This window comes from Pongo pygmaeus, chromosome 8, assembly GCF_028885625.2.
Source record: "Pongo pygmaeus isolate AG05252 chromosome 8, NHGRI_mPonPyg2-v2.0_pri, whole genome shotgun sequence".
Classification (NCBI taxonomy): Eukaryota; Metazoa; Chordata; class Mammalia; order Primates; family Hominidae; genus Pongo; species Pongo pygmaeus.
In genome coordinates, this window is record NC_072381.2 from 68,256,479 (window position 1) to 68,277,762 (window position 21,284).

The following is a 21,284-nucleotide window of genomic DNA, read 5'->3' on the forward strand; positions in this document are numbered from 1 at the left end:
GAAATGGAAGCATTCATTTGATAGGAAGTAACCTTTCCTGAATCTGTCTTTCCCAGTACATTTGTTTTTTTCCCTTTCTGCTATTTCTGTCCCCGGTGAAGTGCCTCTTTCTCCTTTACCTAGTTTTTCTCTCCTGCTTTTCTCCCTCTCATACCCTCCCCTCCAACACACACACACACACACACACACACACACACGCACACAGCATCTTTCCCCGAGTACCTGTAAGAGGTTGGTTCTAATCCGTTTATCTGTGCACTGCTTGGCAACCTCCTTGGCCAACCGAGTCACCTCGTCTGAGGCCTTGGCGATGTCCTTCGCACACTGAATGAGTGCCCGCTTGGTACCACTGCCCCCTCTTACCAGCCGAGACATCTCAGCCATGAGCAGAGCCATGCGCTTGGCTGCTGCAATGATGTCATTGCCCTAGAGGGAAGCAGAGATACAGTGTGAGTTCTGCCCACGCTCTGGCCATGTTAAGGAAGGAAGGAGAAGCGCAGAGAAGAGGAGGGAGCTTGCCACCTTAGCATCCCTCCGGAAGGGTTAGAAGAGGAGAAAAGGACCGTTCTTGAGTGATATGGATAGCACTGGAGGAAAAAAATAGAATGAGACAGGGCACTCACCCAAGCAGTCAGTGTGAGAAACAGAGAGAGAGGAAAGAGAGAGGAGAGAGGAAGGGGAAAGGAGAGGGAGAGACATTTCCTGACTAAAAAAAAGGAAGACCCAGATATTAGTCTGAAAGGGCAAGATGTGCACCCCAGGCACAGCACTGAACAAGCACTTTGGCATCTCCAGGTTAATCACATCAATAAACTGGGGACACGGCCAAGGGGCTGGTTAAACAGGCACTTTCATTTCTATAGGGAGAAAGCAGTAGAGCTGGCCTGAGGGGAAAAATACAGAGGAGCCTTTCCAGATGCTGAAATCACCCTCTTCATGCTTACCCTTGTTGCAAATAGCAGCCAAGGGCTCTTGCTACTTAACTAGAATTTCAAACCCCAAGTAACTATTCTCAGCCTGGGTGAGGGAAAAAAAAAAAGATATTTTCTGATCTAGCCTGCTCTGGCTATCCCTCTACTGCCTCTTATTTGTCCCGTCAGCCTGAACAAACATGTTGCTTTAATTTTTCCCACGTAAAAGGGTAAAGAATCAATTCTTCAGTCCCCTCAGCTAAGTGAAGACTCCAGTTAAAGGAACCTTCAGCTAAGAGGATGCAAGAGAAGGCATTAGGAAAATAAAAGTCGTGATTCCAGCTATAAATGGAACCCTCACTCCAAGGAATGGCAGTTTATCTTAGACTTGGCATTTTGGTTTACTAAAACCCTCACGGGTCATAGTAAAGAAACAGACAAGTTATTTATTCTGTGCCCTCTCATGAAAGCTCCTCTTTTGGCTGCTACAACCCCAAGTCATAGCAACTGCAATGTTCAAAACTAGCTAAAAGTTCAGGCCCTACTCATTTTTCCCCTCATGCTCTTCATTTCTCTACAGTGCAGTGAGGCATACACAAACCATACCACTGCAGGGTGCTCTGCAAGAGGCCTCTACAGGCACCATGAAGCGGTTCATCATTTATGCTGGAAGTGTGTAACATCTCAGGCAGTAATTGAGGCCGGAGAGAACGCAGGTATGGGAAGAAGTCAAGAAGCAAGGGGTATGTTAGACAAGGTCCTCTGGGTCCTCTTCTAGTGCAGACCTAGGATCATTCCAGGACCCCATCACCTTGGTTAGAAGATAGCATAGTGCCATGGTTAGTTACTACCCATCACTCTTCAAAGCCTTTCTTCTTGCAGCATGCCACCTTTAAAGGGAAAAGTGATCACCCCAATCCCCCTACTCTCCAAACTAGCTTTGGTTCATTCCCCAAGGCCAAAGTTCCATGGCGGCCTGTCTTGTGGCCTTGAGTACTCCGTTTCCCACTCCCATTCCCTCCCGCTGAGATACCTGGACAAGCAGTCAGTGAGGCCCCATTCTCTGTGGACTCCCATCAAGGCCAGCATCTGCCACATAGCCAAGTGCAGGGCAGCAAGCAGTCCTCCCCCAGAGACCCTGCCCTATAAAGCTGCCTCTCCCCCTCAACTCTCCCTGAGCCATCAGTGAGGGGTCAGTCGGGAGCAGGCAAAGCTCAATGGTCAGGCCAGGTGACCTCGTAATGGTCTACCATGGTTCCTGACCTGGAAGTCATTGAAAGATGCATCCACGGCTTCCCAAGGGGTTTAAAGTTCCAGCGATGGCCACAAATCAGTAAGAAAAGGAATCCTTTCAAAAAGTGACCCCCTATCTCGCTTCATCCCCTAAACATAAATGCAGTCCAATTAATCTGGCATTAGCAGACCTATCAAACTTGTGAAGCCAGTCCTAACAACATGGTGCAGACAGACAGATGCCCGCCCTGCTCAGACTCACAGGACCAGCACAGATCATGAGTGATGCAATGTGTCAAGGCTGCACATGGCCGGATGCATATGGAGCAGCCCCCAACTGGGGGTGCTGATCAGTACCTTACTAGACCACTTGGTAGCTTCCCGATGCAAGGACTGAGCCGCGGCCAGAATGGGCTGGTTGACCGGCTGATTGGATGGCATTAACAGCAGCTCAGGTTCGTAATCGTCTTCCATGTCAGGGGGGACAGGGAACCCAGCAGCATCGGCCGCATCTGCCTCAGCTGCAACACCTATACCCACCTCAGCGGCTGGGATGCCCGGCTTTGTCGATGGCGGGAAGGATGAGAAATAGGGATAGTGTTAGTAAGAGCAATACAACTTGGGAAACTGGGCTTCAGCTGGTTTAGTAACCAAAGCCTGCCTAGGATGAGAAAGAAACATGTTCTCTAGGAGCCTTGCGTACCAAGCTTCACAGAAAGGGGAATTCTCAGCCTCCAGCGCCACTCAGCCCAAGCCACCGTTGTGGTGAGAGAAGAAAAGGGACTCACTCTAATGGCAAAGGGCTTCTAGAGAAATCTTTACACCAAGAAAGCAAGTGGCATCCATTTCTTTAATATACTTGATACTAAAGTCAAACTTGACAAGAGTGATTCTCACAGCAGAATATTTCTGAGGAGCCAAACAACCAAACGATAGTAGCAAATTACCTTTAAAAGGAATCCGGAGAGAAAAAGTAAATGCAACCACACAAGTTACTTTGTACAGAACAAAGTGAACACTGCTGGATCATATGGTCACTGTTCTACATTTTCCTGGGACACAGGAGGCAATTTGGGTCAGCTCTGCAGCTGCCAGACATAGATTATTTCCTTCATGAGTTAAAAGTCCCAGAATTAAAAATGATACATCAGAGGTAACGAATACCAAACTAGGAAAGAGGCAGGAAAAACAAACACAATGGTGACTGAAGAGAACTTAAGTACCCCACTGTCACCCAGCTGTAAGGAGCCTCAAGAAGCCACCTCATCAGCCACCCATCTCAGGGAACACCCACACATCAGACCAGCTCTCTATCCCCTCAAGGTCTTCCAAGGCAAAGCTTCTGCCATCTCTTTTTGCATTCATTGCTAGTACCAACTCAGAAAGCTTCTCCTTGGGTACAACCTAAATTGCTTGCAAAATAGGTTCTCACTCACCCCAAACTCTGCTTATCTAGTTCACAGATAGAATAATATGTGAACTTGGCAAGTGATTGCAGCTGAGCTCACAGAAGCTCAGAAGAATGGTGCTCATTTAAGAATGAGAATCATGATGGAGAGAACATGAATTTAGAACCAGGGATGGAGATTATAAAAGCCAGATGCTGAAAATAGACTAACATGGAAAGAAAATTAAAAACTGCCTCAACGAAGCCAAACCATTTATACAAAGAATGGTGAACACAGGTTCTTTACATCAAACATCTGTACTCAAGAGGAAGTAGTTTATATGGAATTTTCTTTGAGGTTGTTATCACTCCTAAAAGTCTTAACCTGCACACGAAACCTGACTCCAAAGGGTGACGATGCTGGAGGATTCAGGGCCAACAAGGGGTTCAGATACCATCTAAACTCTTTTGCCTAAACTCAACCAAGACCCATCTCTGCTGCTCAGAAGAAAAGCCAGCTCACTGCTGCTAAGGCTCAGAGCCCCACAGTGTACAAAGACAGACACGCTGACAGACACACAAACAGATATTCCTCCCCAGCCCAGTACACACATGGTTCAAGTAGCTTCTGACTTCACACAACTCAAAGTCAGCAAACTCCTGATGTTGCACACTTCAGGAGACAGACCTCAGGACTTCTGGCCACAAATGGCAAAGTGGGGCAAGTAATGTGGGCCAATGCTGTCTGCTTTTAAGTTTGTTTGTTTTTTTAAATAATTCATGTATATTTTTTGTTCTGCATAGTGTATTTTGGTTCATTGTAATGAAATTTAAATTTCCTTTAAAATCTTCACTGTCACCCTCCCCCACTCCCCATGCACAGTGGGGCTCTGCCACATGCAGTTGGAGAGATACCATTATAAATAATTCTACAGGTCAGGTGCAACACCAGCAAAGTCTCCCTTCCTTCTTAGAACCTGGGCTCACAGCTAACAGTTCAGCAAAATAGAGTTAAAAACCAATGTGAATTTCCTAGCCTGAAAAAATCCAAGATCCGCTGCAGGTGCAGGAGGTCCCTGAGGAAGTACAATCGACACAAGAGCTTGAAAGCTTTGAGGATGTGCAAAGAATAAAGGCAAATAGGTGGTGGGAATAAAGATCTAGGGTCATAAAAACATTAAAAAAAAAGATCTAGAGTCATACTAGAAACAGTTTAGAACTAAGCTACCTTTCACTGCAAGGTTAGCAATAATATTCCTCTTATCTAGAAAAGCTACTGCTCACTTTTCATCATTTAGGGGAAAATAGGCAAAAGTTATTCATAGGGCAAGACTGCTGTAGCATCCATATTTTTACCAACGACATTAATATTTACACCTTCAGATTTGCTGAGTAAGAGACAGCCTGGAGCTGTCTTGAGTTGAGAGGTAAAATGGTTCTGAGAAAGGACAAAAGCACATGGCTTCTAAGATACCAATCTACTTGCTTCTGTGGAAAAAAAAAAAAAACTGAAAGAAAATGCAAACATTTCATCTAGCTTTAGCACAGCCCACAGAATTCATATTTGGAGCTCTGATCATTAGCAGTGTAGCATCTAAAAACATTTGCAGTTCCAAGAAAGATAAGCAATTTCTAAAAGACCCCAAATGCTAAGGTCAAGGCAGCTGGCACTCTAATGGACAAAGAGGACAGGAACCCTTTCTCAAATCACAGGTATGCTGACTCTGGCTTTTGCAAGCTTGAAGGAGAAACCATCAGGTGTCAGAAACATCTCACTAAAGCACAGGTAAGAAGAGGAATATGCTATTGGCAACACAGGAACCACAGGAGAGAGAGAGGGTAACTCCAAATAGACTCTACTTTCTGGGTCTTTCATGGTCCTTCATCCTTTCTGAGAAGACATCCTTTCTCAACAAGAAAAGCTTCACTACTTACCTTGCTGGACCATTTGCGAGCTTCATCATGGAGCTGTCTGGCAGCCATCATCATTGGCTGGTTAATCACCTCCCCGGCCTTCTGCTCAGGGAACTCTTCATCCTTTTCCTCTGGTGGTGGAGGCCTAGGTGGAGGGACCTCACCTTCAGGCAGAGGTGGTTTGGGAGGAGCAAGCTCATCTGTTAGCTAAAAAAGAGAAAACAAGTTGTAAGTAAAGTCCTAAAACTACTCCCCCTGGAATTCTTTCCTTTCTTCTAAAAAGCATCCCTAGAAAATCCACCCACATTCACTCCATGTAAGACCACCCACACTGAGCCACAAGGACCACCTGCTTCAATCTCAACAGAAGGAGGTTTCTCTACAAAAAGCTAGCAGTAGCCGGGTGCAGTGGCTCACGCCTATAATCCCAGCACTTTGGGAGGCCAAGGCAGGTAGATCACCTGAGGTCAGGAATTCGAGACCAGGCTGGCCAACATGGCGAAACCCTATCTCTACTAAAAACACAAAAATTAGCCGGGCATGGTGGCATGTGCCTATAATCCCAACTACTTGAGAAGCTGAGGCAGGAGAATCACTTGAACCCGGGAGGCAGAGGTTGCCATGAGCTGAGATCATGCCACTGCACTCCAGCCTGGGCGACAGAGCAAGACTCCGTCTCAAAACAAGAAAAAAAGAAAAAAAAAAAAAAAGGCTTGCAGCTACTGTTTTGGTTGCATCCCAGGGAAGTATACACAGTGCTACCAGATGAAGGAGTCTCAAAAAATCCCTACAGATGATGTAAGTTGTAGTCTTGGTTCTACCAAAAAGCAGCTACATAGGCAAGTAACTTCTCCCCTTGGCCTGAGGTTCCTCATCTGTCACTGAGGGGTAGTTAGACCAAATGACCTCTAAGATCCAGATTCTAAATGGCATAACTCTGTTGCTCACATAAGAAGCCATTCCCAGGAATAGCCCTCTCTCCCAACTCTAAACACCCACCAAGCGCCCAGCTGGGAAGAATCTAAGACGCGTTGAAGACTGGGAAACACTGTTCCTTAGCTGTGTGTGCAATGACCCAATTTTGTACTCAACCAACTTAGAAACTTAACATCTTTTACTGACATTAAATATGGGAAAGTAAATCAGATTATTGCCTTGATAAGTTATTTACAAAGTCAAGGTATTTCTAATACTGTTAGTTGGAATAAGTGTCTAGAAATAATCACTATTTCTGTTTCTGGAATTTGTATCTGCAACATACTGCCTAGCTAGCTTCTTCCTACACCATGTAAAAATATATTCACAGTACTTGTCGGGGGTAGTGGGGAAGGTATCTAAAGATCTTAAATTATAGTTGGGGAAAAAAATTTTTAAAGCATGTATCTTGTTACTTAAAAAAAAGTCAAATAAAGGAAAGAACCAACGCAAGATTTCAACCACCTCGGTTCTACCATTATCAACTAAGAACACACCAAATCTCCTTACTCCAAGCTGTGCAGATTATTTTACCACAATGCACTACCTCATCACTCATCACATCCACACTTACCAAAGCCAGCTCCTCTGCTCCAGCCGCTCCCCATCACAGCAAGCCACTACCACACACACCAGTACTACACACACACACACACACACAACCCATGCATATAAGCACTAGGTTATAACTCCACTGGATTTAGGAATGAAAATCAAGATCTGCCTCCCGCTAAGCTTCAAATGAAAGCTAAACGAAGCCACCTAGTGATGGAGGCTCTAAAACACAATCTACCTCTCTCTTGCTGCAGTCTCAACACCTTCCTGCTCAATTCTCTGCATCTCTGAATTTACTTACTCGGAGTTGTTCAAGGTCTGGTGGAGGCGGCGGGAAGTCAGGCTCCTGAGGTTGGAAGGCTTCTCTGACCTTGGCCACAGCTCCCAGGATCCGATATCCTGAGTCCAGGAAGCTCTTTTGCAGTCCTAAACACAAGACATCCTCACTTTCAGCTGGGTCAGTGCCCCAAAGCACTATCTGTGCAGCAGAAGAACTGGTTCCATGAACAAAAGCTGGATGTGAAGCTGCCAGTAAATATCACGGGCAGTGATTGAAGAAGGGGGAGGCAGGACAAGGCAGATGCCCTGAGGCCTGCAGAGCATTGGAAGCATCAGAAACCAGCTGTTCTTTTAGTGTTCAGGGTGCCTTCTTGGCTGTACAACTAAAAAGTACCCAGGAGATCCCTGGGCATGAACACTTTGGGCTCAGGTGGCATCCATCACCTCTCTTATGATGAGGCAGTCAAGAGATAAGCCTGCCCAACTCAGAACATGGGAGATGTCAGTTTCAGATTGGACATACATTCCCTGAAGTACTTCTCACCTTTCTCTCTACTCCTTTGCTGTCCTTGGCATTCAGTATGTTAACCCTTATGCTGAGCTGTGCTACTCTGTCCAGTTGCCTGGAATTCAGGAATCTACTCTACTATTAGAAACTCCAATTAGGAAACCAAGCATGTCCTTAGTGATAATGGGTTTTGGATATTAGAAAGATTCTGCCTGAACCAGAGATGGACAGGGGAGCCCCTCCTTCCTACTCTCTTGCATTGACTGCATTCTACTCATAGACAAGACTGAAAACATCAGATGTTCAAAACAGGAAGGAATTCAGATGATTTCAACCAAAGGAGCGGCTCCAATTATGATCTGCCATGGTAGTACCAAAAATACGATCAAAATTCACCTAAAGAAAACCCAGATTTTCTTTAGGCCTACGAGACCCACAGATCAACTTAAGCCCTCCAGATTTGATAGAAATTGAGAATGCTTTACAGAGAAAAAAAAGCATTTTAAGAAAAGCCCAAGAGAAGTTAACACCAGTTACATAAACTACATGAATGGTAAATTGGTTATCATGCATGTTTTGAAAATTTTCCAAAATAACGACTGAACAAGGCAAGGAGCTATTTAGCCAGACCATATTAAGAAAGCAGAGGCTGGATGCCTGTAATCCCAGCACTTTGGGAGGCCAAGGCAGGTGGATCACCTGAGGTCTGGAGTTTGAGACCAGCCTGGCCAACATGGTGAAACTCTGTCTCTACTAAAACTACAAAAATTAGCTGGGTGTGGTGGTGGGAGCCTGTAATCCCAGCTACTCGGGAGGCTGGGGCAGGAGAATCACTTGAATCCAGGCGGGGGCGGAGGTTGCAGTGAGCCGAGATTGTGCCATTGTACTCCAGCCTGGGCAACAAGAGCAAAACTCCGTCTCAAAAAAAAAAAAAAAGCGCAGAGGCTGGGCACAGTGGCTCACGCCTGTAATCCCAGCACTTTGACAGGCCAAGGCGGGTGGATCACCTGAGGTCAGGAGTTCAAGACCAGCCTGGCCAACATGGCAAAACCCTGTCTACTAAAAACACAAAAATTAGCCGGGCATGGTGGCACACACCTATAATCCCAGCTACTCGGGAGGCTGAGGTAGGAGAATCGCTAGAACCCAGAAGGTGGAGGTTTCAGTGAGCTGAGATCATGCCACTGCCCTCTGGCCTGGTTGAGAGTCTCAAAAAAAAAAGAAAGCACAGAGAAGTTGGTCCAGAAAAACTAACATACAACAAGCCTGCCGATAACTGCAGAGATTTGGATGGAAAAAGATTAATCTAGCATTCTCAAACCAAGTGTCTACAGTTTTTGCCCCCAGACTTTGTATGTGGTGGTTGTGGGGTACATATTCCCTCACGACCTTTCCTGAGTTAACCTCTCAGCAGAGGTGAGCCATAGTGCCATGCATTGCTTACCAGGGTCAGAAATGTTTCCAGCCACAGCTTTTGCATCCATCACCATCGGGGAGATGGTTTTGCTCAATTCATCAGAGGCAGCTTTCACAGCCTCACGGAACTTGGGATCCTCAGAATTCTCCACCTCCCTCTTAGCCACCAGCAGGATCCGGTTGGCCCGACGAGCAATGCTGGTTGCCCCAGCAACCAGCATCTGAGGCTGAATGTTGGCCATAGCTACCTTGCACTTGTCCAGGTCTTTTTTAATTGCTTCTTCTGAAGCATCCAACAGAGATTTGGTATCAATGGCTTCGTCCACCAGCCCTGTGAGGAAAACAGAAATGGAATTTAGTTTCAATTTAGAAGAATAGAAACTCCAAAACACTGTTATCCACTCAAGTTTCTCATGAGAAAGTATAACATCCAGAATTCTCTTCTTCAGCTCAAACTCTTCCTACATAATCAAAAGCTTCCAGGTAAACACTACAGTTAAAAAAAAAAAGTGAGGACATAGCCCAAAAGCCCATCTGGATTTGCAGCATTTATACCAACCGTGGTTGCCAGCCTTCTTGTATCCACCCCAGACAACCAGAAATGCAACATCGGGAGGAAACAAGGAATACGTCTGAAACCATCACTGCATCACCACCACGTTATCTGTGAATAATATTTTCTCTCTGCCCGTCTCACTCCCCAGCCATCTGTTGCTTGTTGGCAGCTTGTAGTCCTCAAGATGAGCCATGCGGAGGATTCCAATAACCCTAACAGCCTGTTTCTTATTCCTGTTACCTCTCTTCAGACACCTCGGGAGTTCCACTTTCATCTCAGGCTGCCATGGACCCCAGTCACAGCAGGTTCTGCAGGGACAGCAAAAAGCCTACATTCCTCATTCCTTCTTTCCTATCTCTCCCTTTACAGAGAATGAAGACGATTCAGAGGTGCCACTTCAATTGCACAGACACAGGTTTGCTGATGGTTGGTTTCTCCTTTTTAAAAAAACTACGTAGTTGATAAGTTGGAGGAAACTCTGAGACAAGTTGTATTAAATAGTAGCTATTGTGGTTCCTTGAAATGTGAACCCACTGAAAATGACAGGGACACTTACTGTATCCACAAACACCGCCTCCCAGCCTCTGAAACCAAACTCGGGCTCAGACTGGGCAAAGACACTATTCAAAGAGAAGATAGGAGTGGTGACAATAAACATCACGCCAGGAGGGCAGCATTAAAATAAAAGAGACTCAAAGAGTCTCTCTTCTGACAAAGTTGCAAGGCTTGAATGAGAAGCCGCCACTGCTCAGCAGCCTTAATCAGGGCCAAGTACACTGCTGAGCACATGACCGGCCCTTTATCCAATTACAGCTGAGTAACAGAACCAGTCCTGCTCCAATTTCTCAGAACTCATTCTTCATGGATTAGACAACAAGAATTGTATAGAAAACTCTACCTGTCATTTTTTCAACATTATCGATCCACTGGTTCTTCATGGTCTCAAAATGTTCATAAGCAGCTTGATTTCCAGGGTTCCTAAGTAAGATACGAGCAGCCGAGACCACCTGACAAAGACAAAACACCTTTAAACACCAGAGCACCCTTGCTCTCCAAATACAAACCTTCAGCCAAGCTTTCTCCTCTTTACTACAGATGGCACTATAAAGCCAGAAAGTGGCAAGTCTCTTTCCAGGCTGAACACATGAGGTTTGGTCTCAACAGCTCCCCAGAATGGGCCCTTCACAGGAAGGTTTTACCATCACAGCCTGATTTTAAGAAGGTAATAAAGTGACAAAGTAAATGAGTGTCCACTTGATACTTCAGAAGAACATACACAAAACTGGCATATGTTTAAACACTTGATGTCAACTCTTCCATCTTAAAAATCACCATTAAGAAGGATACCGAAAAGTACTCAAAACTGATTTATGAATAATATGAAGAAAAAATCCTCACAACAACCCCATGAGACAGGACAGTTAATATCTCTACTTTAGAGATGCAAAAACCAAGTCTCAGAAAATTTAAGTGACTTGCTCAAGAGGTCCTGTCCAGTCAGTTACAGCATTTGGGGAAAAAAGGATTAACATTTGCTACGTATCTGGTAAGATACAAGCTGTACATGCATATTCTTAATCCAAGTAGAGTCCGTTAGGAAGGAGTTAGCTCCATTTTACAGATGAGAGACTAAGCATCAAGAGCACAGAGGACTCAGCCGGGCACAGTGGCTCATACCCATAATCCCAGCACTTTGGGAGACCGAGGCGGGTGGATCACTTGAGGTCAGGAGTTTGAGACCAGCCTGGCCAACATGGTGAAACGCCATCTCTAATAAAAATACAAAAAATTAGCTGGGTATGGTGGTGGACGCCTGTAATCTTAGCTACTGGGGAGGCTGAGGCAAGAGAATTGCTTGAACCCCAGAGGCAGAGGTTGCAGTGAGCCAAGATCATGCCACTGCACTCCAGCCTGGGCAACAGAGCAAGACCCCGTCTCGGGGAAAAAAAAAAAATCACAGAGGTCTCAAGTCCAAATCTGTCTCCAGAGTCCTCATTTTTTCTATAATTGGTGTTATAAGCCTAGATTCCTGTTTCTCTTTTTTAGGAATCTCAGTTTCATATTGAAATTGTATTTTATGCTCCATGTTTTATGGGAGCTTTTAAAGAGTGTTAGACATGTTTGTAGCTTATGAAAAATTGTGTAAAAGTTGGACAAGTAAAAAAGTTGGACAAGAGGATCTAATTTATTAAGACACCACATAGGCAAAAGTTTAATGATTAAGAGATATGCTTATTTCCCCCATAGCTCCTCACAAGTTCACACATAAGCCAGTATCACAAATTTGTAAAGCCTAGCATAGTTCCGAATGTATCATAGGCACTCAATAAATGTCTGAATAAATAAATGAAAAAATAATGAATTTTCTACAATTTGAATAGAAGAAAAATTACACAAATATCACACTAAATAATGCTGAGCTAATATTTTTAAGAAAACCTATCACATAGTAGACTTTTAATAACTGTCCAATTTGGTTTTTTTTTCCCAATCTTCTTTTGCTCCCAAACTTACTAGCCATGCCTTGTTACACAATAAGTAGAAAAAAGAAAGTTATAGAAACAGCTCAATTAAAAAAAAAAAAAAAAAAACTCTCACAAAGATGTGCAGAAAAGATATAAACTCCAAAATCAAAACAAAGTAGCCTCTTAAGATTATCCAAGCTGGCCGCAGTAGCTCATGCCTGTAATCTCAGCACTTTGGGAGGCCAAGGTGGGCGGATCACAAGGTCAGGAGTTCGAGACCAGCCTGGCCAACATGGAGAAACCCTGTCTCTACTAAAAATACAAAAATTAGCCGGGCACGGTGGCGGGTGCCTGTAATCCCAGCTACTCAGGAGGCAGAGTCAGGAGAACCACTTGAACCCAGGAAGTGGAGGCTGCAGTGAGCTGAGATTACGCCATTGCACTCCAGCCTGGGTAACAAGAGCGAAACTCTGTCTCTCAAAAAAAAAAAAAGATTATCCAAATATTTTCCTAGTTATGTGTGTATGTGGCAAGGGGATTGCTTTACTAATTTTTTCTACTTTCAAAACTAATAAATAGTCCTTGTAAAAAAAATTCAAACGTTATGAAAATGTATAAAGACAGTGACAGGGTCTTGCTCTGTCACCCCAGGCTGGAGTGCAGTGGGGCAATCAAAGCTTACTGCAGCCTCAACCTTCTGGGCTCAAATAATCCTCCCACCTCAGCCTCACAAATAGCTGTGTTCACAGGCATGCGCCACCACACCCAGCTAATTTTTTTTTTTTTTGGTGGAGTCGGGGTCTCACTGTATTGCCCAGGCTGGTCTCAAACTCCCGGGCTCAAGCAGTGCTCCCGCCTCACCCTCCCAAAGTGCCGGAATTATAGGTGTGAGCTACCGTGCTGGCCTGTATATGTTTTTTTATGCCATCTTACAGTAAGTATTCAAAAATGTATAGGAACTGTTCTGAAATTAACTTTCTTTACTGAACAGTGTATGAGGAGTGAGCAAAACCCAACCTGGGGTGTGAGTTCTCGGGCCGTCTTCACTGAGGCCTGAATGCCTTCCACTGTTGATTTATTAGCAGTACCAACCGCAGCCGCCTTCTCGGCCGTAGCACCAAGCTTTCCTGAATGGTTTTCAAAGTTAGCTGCCCTCTCATCAAATACCTTGAGGAAAAAACAGACATTAACAACATTTATTTCAATAAAATGGGTCAGGCAGCCTAAGAAAAAGTTTCATCCTTTAAGAAGGGCAGCAACTGCTCAAAGACTTTAGAGATGACATCAAACCCTAGTTAATAAAACAACAGTCAAACTCCAAATCCTGGCCTTGATGGATCTCCTCAGACGTTTAGCCATCACCATCATGTGCAAATGCACACAAACACACTCACACACACACGCACATAACCTTCATTTCCAGTTCAACCAGTGCTTACCAGGTACAAGCAGGAGCATTATATACTCTGCAGTAATTTGCTGAATGTGAAGACTAAACAACCCCCATTCTCAAAAGCTTATCTTCTAGTTTGAAGAAGACAGTCAAACCCACTCCAGACTCTACTGTAGGTAGCTGGGTATGTTAAAAGCCCAGAACATCCACACAGTCCTAAATTGAGCTCCAGCCTCCCCAGAGCAGCATCCTTCATGTATCCCATTACCATCAATGTTGTAAAAACTCTGCCCTTGACCTCCAAGGGAAAAATGATAGCTGGTGCTCACACTCAGGCCTCAGGGCAAGGATGATTGACTTTTATTAACCCCAAATGCAAAACCATCTACTTAGTTGTTCATTCAGCTCTCAAATTTTAAAAAAGTTAATGTTTCCTTTAACAGGGATACTGTGCAAGGTTGCATACTGTGAAGGGGACTATTTAACTTAAAGTAGCAAGAGATCTTTGGTCATTTGTTAGAATAGATTCTTGCAAATCTATTCTATTCTTATCTTCAAACTAGAAGATAAGCTTTTGAGAATGGGGGTTATTTAGTCTTTACTTTCAGTTAATTACTTACTGCATTATTAGAACTGATGCTTCCCAACAGCACTGGGTCAGGTTTATACACTACACGAACATGTCTGGAGCTGCCTAGTGGAATGCATCCTCTTTTTTGTCAACTTCTGCCTAACTTAGAGACCAGTTCTGGCTCTAGACCATCTCTAAAGTTCTCTTGGTTCAATAGCAAGTTCCAATATCATTGCCAGTGTTCTGTGTCTATCTTCTCAAGTCTCTTCCCCACGCCAGCCTCTTGTTTGGATTTAACTACTTGGGTTCCTGCCATTTAATGCCGAGAATCTCTGCCTAAAATCCCTGATCTCCTAGCCTTCTTCCCGTGGCCTCAGTTCTTTTACCCTAGCTGGTCTCCCACACTCTGGATCTCCTGGGCTTTTACCTACCTAATATCCTTGGTTGACCATCTCAATGCCAGACCATGACTGCTGCTCCTTCTGATTTAACTAACTACTTAACTTGCTTTTCTCGTCACTCAACCAAAATTTACTGAGCACCTACTATGTGCCAGACCCTGAGACAGGTACTGAGGATACAAAAATGAGTAAGACACAATATCCTCATCTCAAGGAACTCACAGCCCAGTGAGAAAAAAGCACTCGAAAACAGATTTACAATACAGTGTGCTATGTACAATAATAGAGCTAAGCACTGATGTTATAGGAGCAAAAGAAAAAGCACTTAACCTCTGTAGGAAGCAAAGGATAATAGGATGAAGGATAAATAGTAATTCACCAAAAAAGAAGGGGAAGATAATTACACAGAAAAAACAAAGACGTGGAAAAGACAGACTGTGCAGGAAACCACAAGCAACTAGGTATAGCTAGGGCCAGAAATGAAAGGGAGGGGTTTGTAGGAAACAGGTATGGGAAGTGTCAGAGCTAGATCACAGAGCTCTGGCCTTATCCTCTGTGAAAGTACAGGCCCCACTGAAGGGTTTAAGCAGGAGAATGTCAGAGTCAGGTTGTATTTTTATTTGATTGATGGCCTAGTGAAAGAGTCAAAGAAGACCAGTTAGAGCTATGCAGTCATAGCTCTAGGGGGACTAGGAGACTAGGAAAATAATTAGATCTATGGCAATATGAACAGAAAATGGATGTGAGATTAAATGAGCGTGACTTAGTTGTTTATTTGTATGAACAGGTGCGGGGAAGGGAAAAGTCAATGACAACTCACAAATTTCTGAGAGAGAACGGAAGGACAACATATGCTGAGGTAACCAGGAAGGCTGTAGGTGGAGAGGCCCACCTAGATGTATCTACTAGCCTGAAAGAGAAGTCTGGAATGAAAAAATAGCAAATCATCTCAGCCTAGGGGAACGATCAGCTGAACTGCCTAGTAACTCAGGTTACAGAAAGAAAACTGGGGTAATCAGCACATAATAACAAAAACCTCCACCTACCAGTTCTACACTGTCTTGGGTACCTGACCCAAACCCCTTCTCGTTCGCTGCCAATACTATAAAGGCTGGAAAACCAAATACTTGCTTTCCTAAACTCCTTTGTAGCTAGGGTGGCCATGAGATAGAGTTCAAGCCAATGAGGCATAGCAAAGCTCTCGTGGACAATTTCTAGGAAAGCCTCTATTTTCACTCTGTCAGCACCAACAATGTGGCAGGCACTGTTCCAAGAAGGGGGAATAAGGCAATGACAGAATAAAGTCCCTCCCTGCATGGAGCTTTCATGGTAGTGGGAGGGAGACAGACAAACCAAAAATGAAAAATGGGTAAATACATTAAATGTTCATAAATGCTAAGTAAAAAAGTAGGATATGGAGATGAAGAAATCCATGGGGATAGTAGTTGGGGTGGGGTTGTTATCTTAGTGGTCACCCGAAAGTGACATTTCAGTAGAAAGCTGAAGAAAGACAGTAACTAATAGATATAGTTATCTGGAGAAGACTGGACAAATGAGTGCAAAGGCCACAAGATTAGAACATATAAACACACACCAGGAATACAATTCAAGGAGGTACATACAGATGTAGCATGAGGGGGAAGAGTGGTACCACACGAGAGCAAAGAAATGAATGGGGACCAGATCCAGTGGTGTGCTAAAGCCACCTGTACCGACTCATGCCAGCTCACAGGAGCGAAACATGTCCATCTCTTCCCAACTCAGGTTTCAGTGACTTCATGTTAAAACAGCCACCGTGGGAGTATTTACATAATGGAAATCAACAAACATTACAAATCAAGGTTTTTTGTTTTCCTGGAGAGTTGGCTTACCAGCACATCGCTGGCAATTCTCTTCATTGTTAGCACTCTGGTTTTACTCTGGGATAGCGGGGAGTCGCTGGAAGGGTCTGAGTATAAGAATGACATTGATTGATTTAAAAAGATCATCCTGACTCAAAAGGCATAGTTGTGACTGGAGTACCCCTATTCATTTCTTCCTGCCTTTAACATGATGCCATCTCACACCCTGAGAAAATGACCTAGAAAATCATAGAAATGCCAGCTTTCATGATATTTAGCTGCTGAACCAATGCCAAAGCCACCTACTTCCATGTTTCTTGGTTTGTGATGAAAACAAACCCGGTTGTTTTCATCTCTGATGGTCACGTCTTCTATTGCTTGCAACTAAAGATATTCCTCACTGATATACGTGGAGACTAAAAGTAGAGATGGTAGGGCTTTCCCTGTTCTGCTCTTCCACCCTTCATCTAGTTTCCCAACCACTGATCCACTGATCCTGATGTCCACTGTAATCACATTTCACCTTTACATATACCTATAGCACAGGCCGACAGAAAAATGGAAGACCTCAGATACCCACCTCTTCCCTATTAGGCGCATCAGGAGGTGCCGTGGCTGCCACTGCCAACAGCTTGATGGGAGTTGTGGTATCACTGAAAACATCTGACACTTCCTGAGTCATGGCCTCCTGCATCCGAGCTTTTAGGTCCTTAAAAACATTGTTTACGTATGAAAATGTCCAGATATATCCTCAAAGCATATCTACTAATGCCCTTTACTTCACTGACATTCATTCATCTATTCAGTCTTTCATTCAATAAATATTTATTTGTTAACTGTGTACAAAGCACTGAGCTAGCACAGAACAGGTGTAATTTATGAATCCTGCCCTGTAAGACATTAGTGGTGTAGTAGAAATGAGACATGACCCACATGTCCCTAGAGATTGTTCCACTCAATCAAGGAACCCTACTTGCTTTCTTGGTGGCCTCCATGAAATGATACTGAGAATCATAAGGTTGAGCCCAAAGAAGGCCCAGAGATGGGCTAGAGTTCCACACCATTGCCAGTGCTGGTGGGGCCTGATAATGATCACAGTAACTGTAAGGATTGTTTGGTGGATGTAGTGCCAAATTTCTAAGCAATTCATTGTCTTAAGAGGAAAGAAATCAAGAATGGGAATTTTTAAATCCAGGTTCTTTCAATTAAGTTTTCTAGAAAAACTCAATAACAAATACCTGTATCAATTTCTCAACATGGGTCTAAATAAGAGTATTCTTAGAAGCCACGAACAAGCCCTTTTTCATAGTCATCCCATTTAATCCAATTTAAGTTTTCTGGATTTATACAAAGAAGTCTCCATCACCCTCATTGTTTCGCAAGGTGGGCGGCATAAACTAGCTGGTGATACCTGAGATAATTTTAGGTGTTACATGGGCAAATGTTTTTATTTTAATAATTATGTGTTTCTTTTAAAGGATAATAGAAAAAATACAACTAGCTTATCAAATCCAAGATTTCAGGATTACAAAGTTTTCTTTCACTTATTTATTTATTTATTAACTTGAAACGGAGTCTCGCTCTGTCACCCAGGCTGGAGTGCAGTGACGTGATCTTCAACCTCCGCCTCCCAGGTTCAGGTGATTCTCCCACCTCAGCCTCCCAAGTAGCTGGGATTACAGGCATGTACCACCATGCCCGGCCCACAGAGTTTTCTCTTAAATAAATTTAAGTTTTAAAAAGAAGTCCATTTAAAAAAAAAAAAAAGAAGTCCATTTTAAGAAAAATATTGGCTAAATAAAAGTACAGATGATATGTGAATAGAGCAAAAATCACGAAAGGGCTCTTGACTGAGTGGAATTTGGAAAACACAAATTTAGTTGCTACTATATACCAGCAAGCTTTTTCCTAATAAGCTCTAGATTTCCTTATATCTTTGGTCACACTCTTTTCATTTTCCCTAGACCCCAGAAATTATGTATTTTTCAAAACTCTCTCTTCCTTCCCTCATCTTTCAATAACAGGAAGCATAAAAAATAAAATGATACGTGCTCCTGACTTCTACCTTTAAGGAGTCTTGGAGCTGAGATGCAAGTGCTCGCGCCTGAGGACTCTCCCCTTCCCCTCTGGCAGCCAGGTCAGCCAGCTGGGCTGTCAGCTGGTCCACTCGGTCACACTTGGCGAGAAGATCTTGCCGATAAGGCCCCATCATAACATTAGCCAGACGATGCCCTTCGGCCACAAGCCCCCTGATGGCAGCCTGACCTGGACCAAGAGAAAAACAATGAAGCTTACAAGACTCAGAGGAGACAATTGCAATGTCATTCTGTGGTGTGGTGCGGTGTGGCGTCTCGCTCTAGCACCCAGGCTGGAGTGCAGTGGCACAACAACAGCTCACTACAGCCTTGACCTCCCGGCTCAAGCAATCCCTCCCACCACAGCCTCTCGAGTAGCTGGAACTACAAGTGTGCACCACCATACCTGGCTAATTGGTTTTTTTAGAGAGACGGGGTCTCACTATGTTGCCCAGGCTGGTCTCAAACCCCTGAGCTCAGGCGATCCACCCGCCTCGGCCTCCCAAAGTGCTGGGATTACAGGGATGAGCTACCACACCCAGCCAGTTCTTTTTTTTTAACACTTTATTTTTATTTCGCTATCTTTTAAAATCATGATCTAAAATCTATGTAATATTTTATCATATTAACAATAATTATTTCACAAGTCGGTTATTATTAAACATTTATGCTGTATACATATATTCCTGTATGCAACTTCTTAGAAAGATCTCTAATTATTTCTTAGAAAAAAAACCCTTAATTTCCTGAGTCAATGGGTATGAACTTTGTTTAAAGTTCTTGACATCTAATACCAAATTTAGAAAGTTTGTACTAATTTATTTCTCCAGTAAATTATACATGTGCCCAATTCTCCAACTCCTCACAACACTGGGTATAACTAACTTAGAATTTTGTTCTTTTTTCTTTTGTTTTGTTTTGTTTCGTTTTTAAAGAGACGTGGCCTCTCTCTGTCACTGAGGTTAGAATGCAGTGGTGTGATCATAGCTCACTACGGCCTGGAACTCCTGGTCTCAAGCGATCCTCCCACCTCAGCCTCCCAAGTAGCTGGAAAGGTGTGACTACAGGTGAGCATCACTATGCCCAGCCAATTCTTTACTCTTTTATTTTTGTACAGAGAGGGTCTTGCTATGTTGCTTGGCTGGTCTCAAACTCCTGGGCGCAAGTGATCCTCCCACCTTAGCCTCCCAAAGCACTGGGATTACAAACATGAGCCACCATGCCTGGCCCGCTTCTTGATTACATCACAGGAATTTTACTGGCTGCATTTGGAAATGGAATCACAGTTACTTGTCAGCAGCTAAAGAACCCTTACCTAATTACAGATGTTACAGGACCCCTATCAACAACTTGCTTATTTGCACTGAGACCAATTTAATGAGGGTTTAGTGCACTGCTGCCCTTACCGACTCCACGGTCATCCACTGTGGGATTATCAATCCACCGCTGTGCTTGCTCAATCTTGCCCTCAAGGTGTACAGCTGCTTTGGCAGGTCTGCTGTTGGCCACAGCCCGGTTGGTTTTGGTCTGCAGGTTCTGCAGGGCCGTGGCCACCTGTTTGGCCAAGGCTCGAGCCTCTGGAGAATCTCCTTTCCCCCTACAGAGAAAAAGACAGCCATCCTGTCACACATAAACACTATTTACATTGAGATCACTTAGCTGCTAATGACAAATGCTAATAGGATGACAAATTGCTCCTGATTACTATTAATTTGGTTTGAAAGGAGTGGTTTATTTGGCCCTTACATAAGAAATTAATAATTTACATTCAGATTATTTTGTCCTAGTTAAGACATTAAATATGAGTTTGCATCAGTAAAGCTCAAATCAATCATTTGGTTAGCTGAGCTCAATCAATCATCACTAGGTTAGCTGCACCCTCTGCCTGCCACCTCTGAAAACACTAGTTTCCTCTGGAACTGGGTGGGCCCAGGCAGCCATGTTTGTTGTAGGAGCAGCTGAAGTAGTTATAGTCGAACTAGTAGTAGCACTATCTTTTGAGTCCTAATTCTGCCAGGTACCATCGCAAGCAATTTTTTGTTGTTGTTTGTTTTTTCTTTCGAGAGGGGTTTCGCTACATCACCCTGGCTGGAATGCAGTGGTGAGATCATGACTCACAGCAGGCTTGACCTCCCAGGGCTCACTGCAGCAATCCTCCTGCCTCAGCCTACCAGGTAGCTGGGACTACAGGCATGCACCACCACACCTGGCTAATTTTTTAAAAAATATTTTGTAGAGATAGGAAACATTCTCCCGATGTTTCCCAAGCTGGTCCTTAACTCCTGGGCTTAAGTGATCCTACCCCCTGGGCCTCCCAAAGTCCTGTGCTGGGATTACAGGCATGACCTACCACACCCAGCCATAAGCAGTTGTCTTATATTATTTAATCCTTACAACAACCCTATGATGTAAATAACAGTATTATCCTCATCATTAAAGAAACAAAATGGATGTATGAGGTTGGATAACTTGCCCAATGTCCCATTATTTACTTCGATAGAATCAGGATTCAAACCCAGCACTGTGACTTCAGAGTCACCACTCTTTTTTTGTTTGTGTTGTTTTGAGATGCAGTCTCGCTGTGTTGTCCAGGCTGGAGTTCAGTGGCACGATCTCGGCTCACTGCAACCTCTGCCTCTCGGGTTCAAGCCATTCTCTTGTCTCAGCCTCCTGAGTAGCTAGGATTATAGGTGCCCACCACCACACCCAGCTAATTTCTCTATTTTTAGTAGAAATGGGTTTTCACCATGTTGACTGGGCTGGTCTCGAACTCCTGACCTCGGGTGATCTGCCCACGTCAGCTT

At 43.9% G+C, this 21,284-nt stretch overlaps 1 protein-coding gene across 2 annotated transcripts in view; it reads right to left on the bottom strand.

The window, feature by feature from the left end:
• VCL (vinculin) overlaps positions 1-21,284 on the bottom strand; it is a 121,204-nt gene that overhangs the window by 5,552 nt on the left and 94,368 nt on the right. The window contains exons 11-20 of one of the 2 annotated variants that reach the window (XM_054503675.2): positions 19,887-20,077; positions 18,471-18,670; positions 16,986-17,114; positions 13,217-13,366; positions 10,633-10,741; positions 9,207-9,509; positions 7,277-7,401; positions 5,467-5,652; positions 2,502-2,705; positions 223-426 (exon numbers count right to left, since the gene is read on the bottom strand). In XM_054503675.2, the coding sequence (XP_054359650.1) occupies positions 223-426; positions 2,502-2,705; positions 5,467-5,652; positions 7,277-7,401; positions 9,207-9,509; positions 10,633-10,741; positions 13,217-13,366; positions 16,986-17,114; positions 18,471-18,670; positions 19,887-20,077 (1,801 nt within the window). The remainder of the gene's footprint in view (positions 1-222; positions 427-2,501; positions 2,706-5,466; positions 5,653-7,276; positions 7,402-9,206; positions 9,510-10,632; positions 10,742-13,216; positions 13,367-16,985; positions 17,115-18,470; positions 18,671-19,886; positions 20,078-21,284) is intronic. The other variant, XM_054503674.2, reaches the window with a different exon arrangement.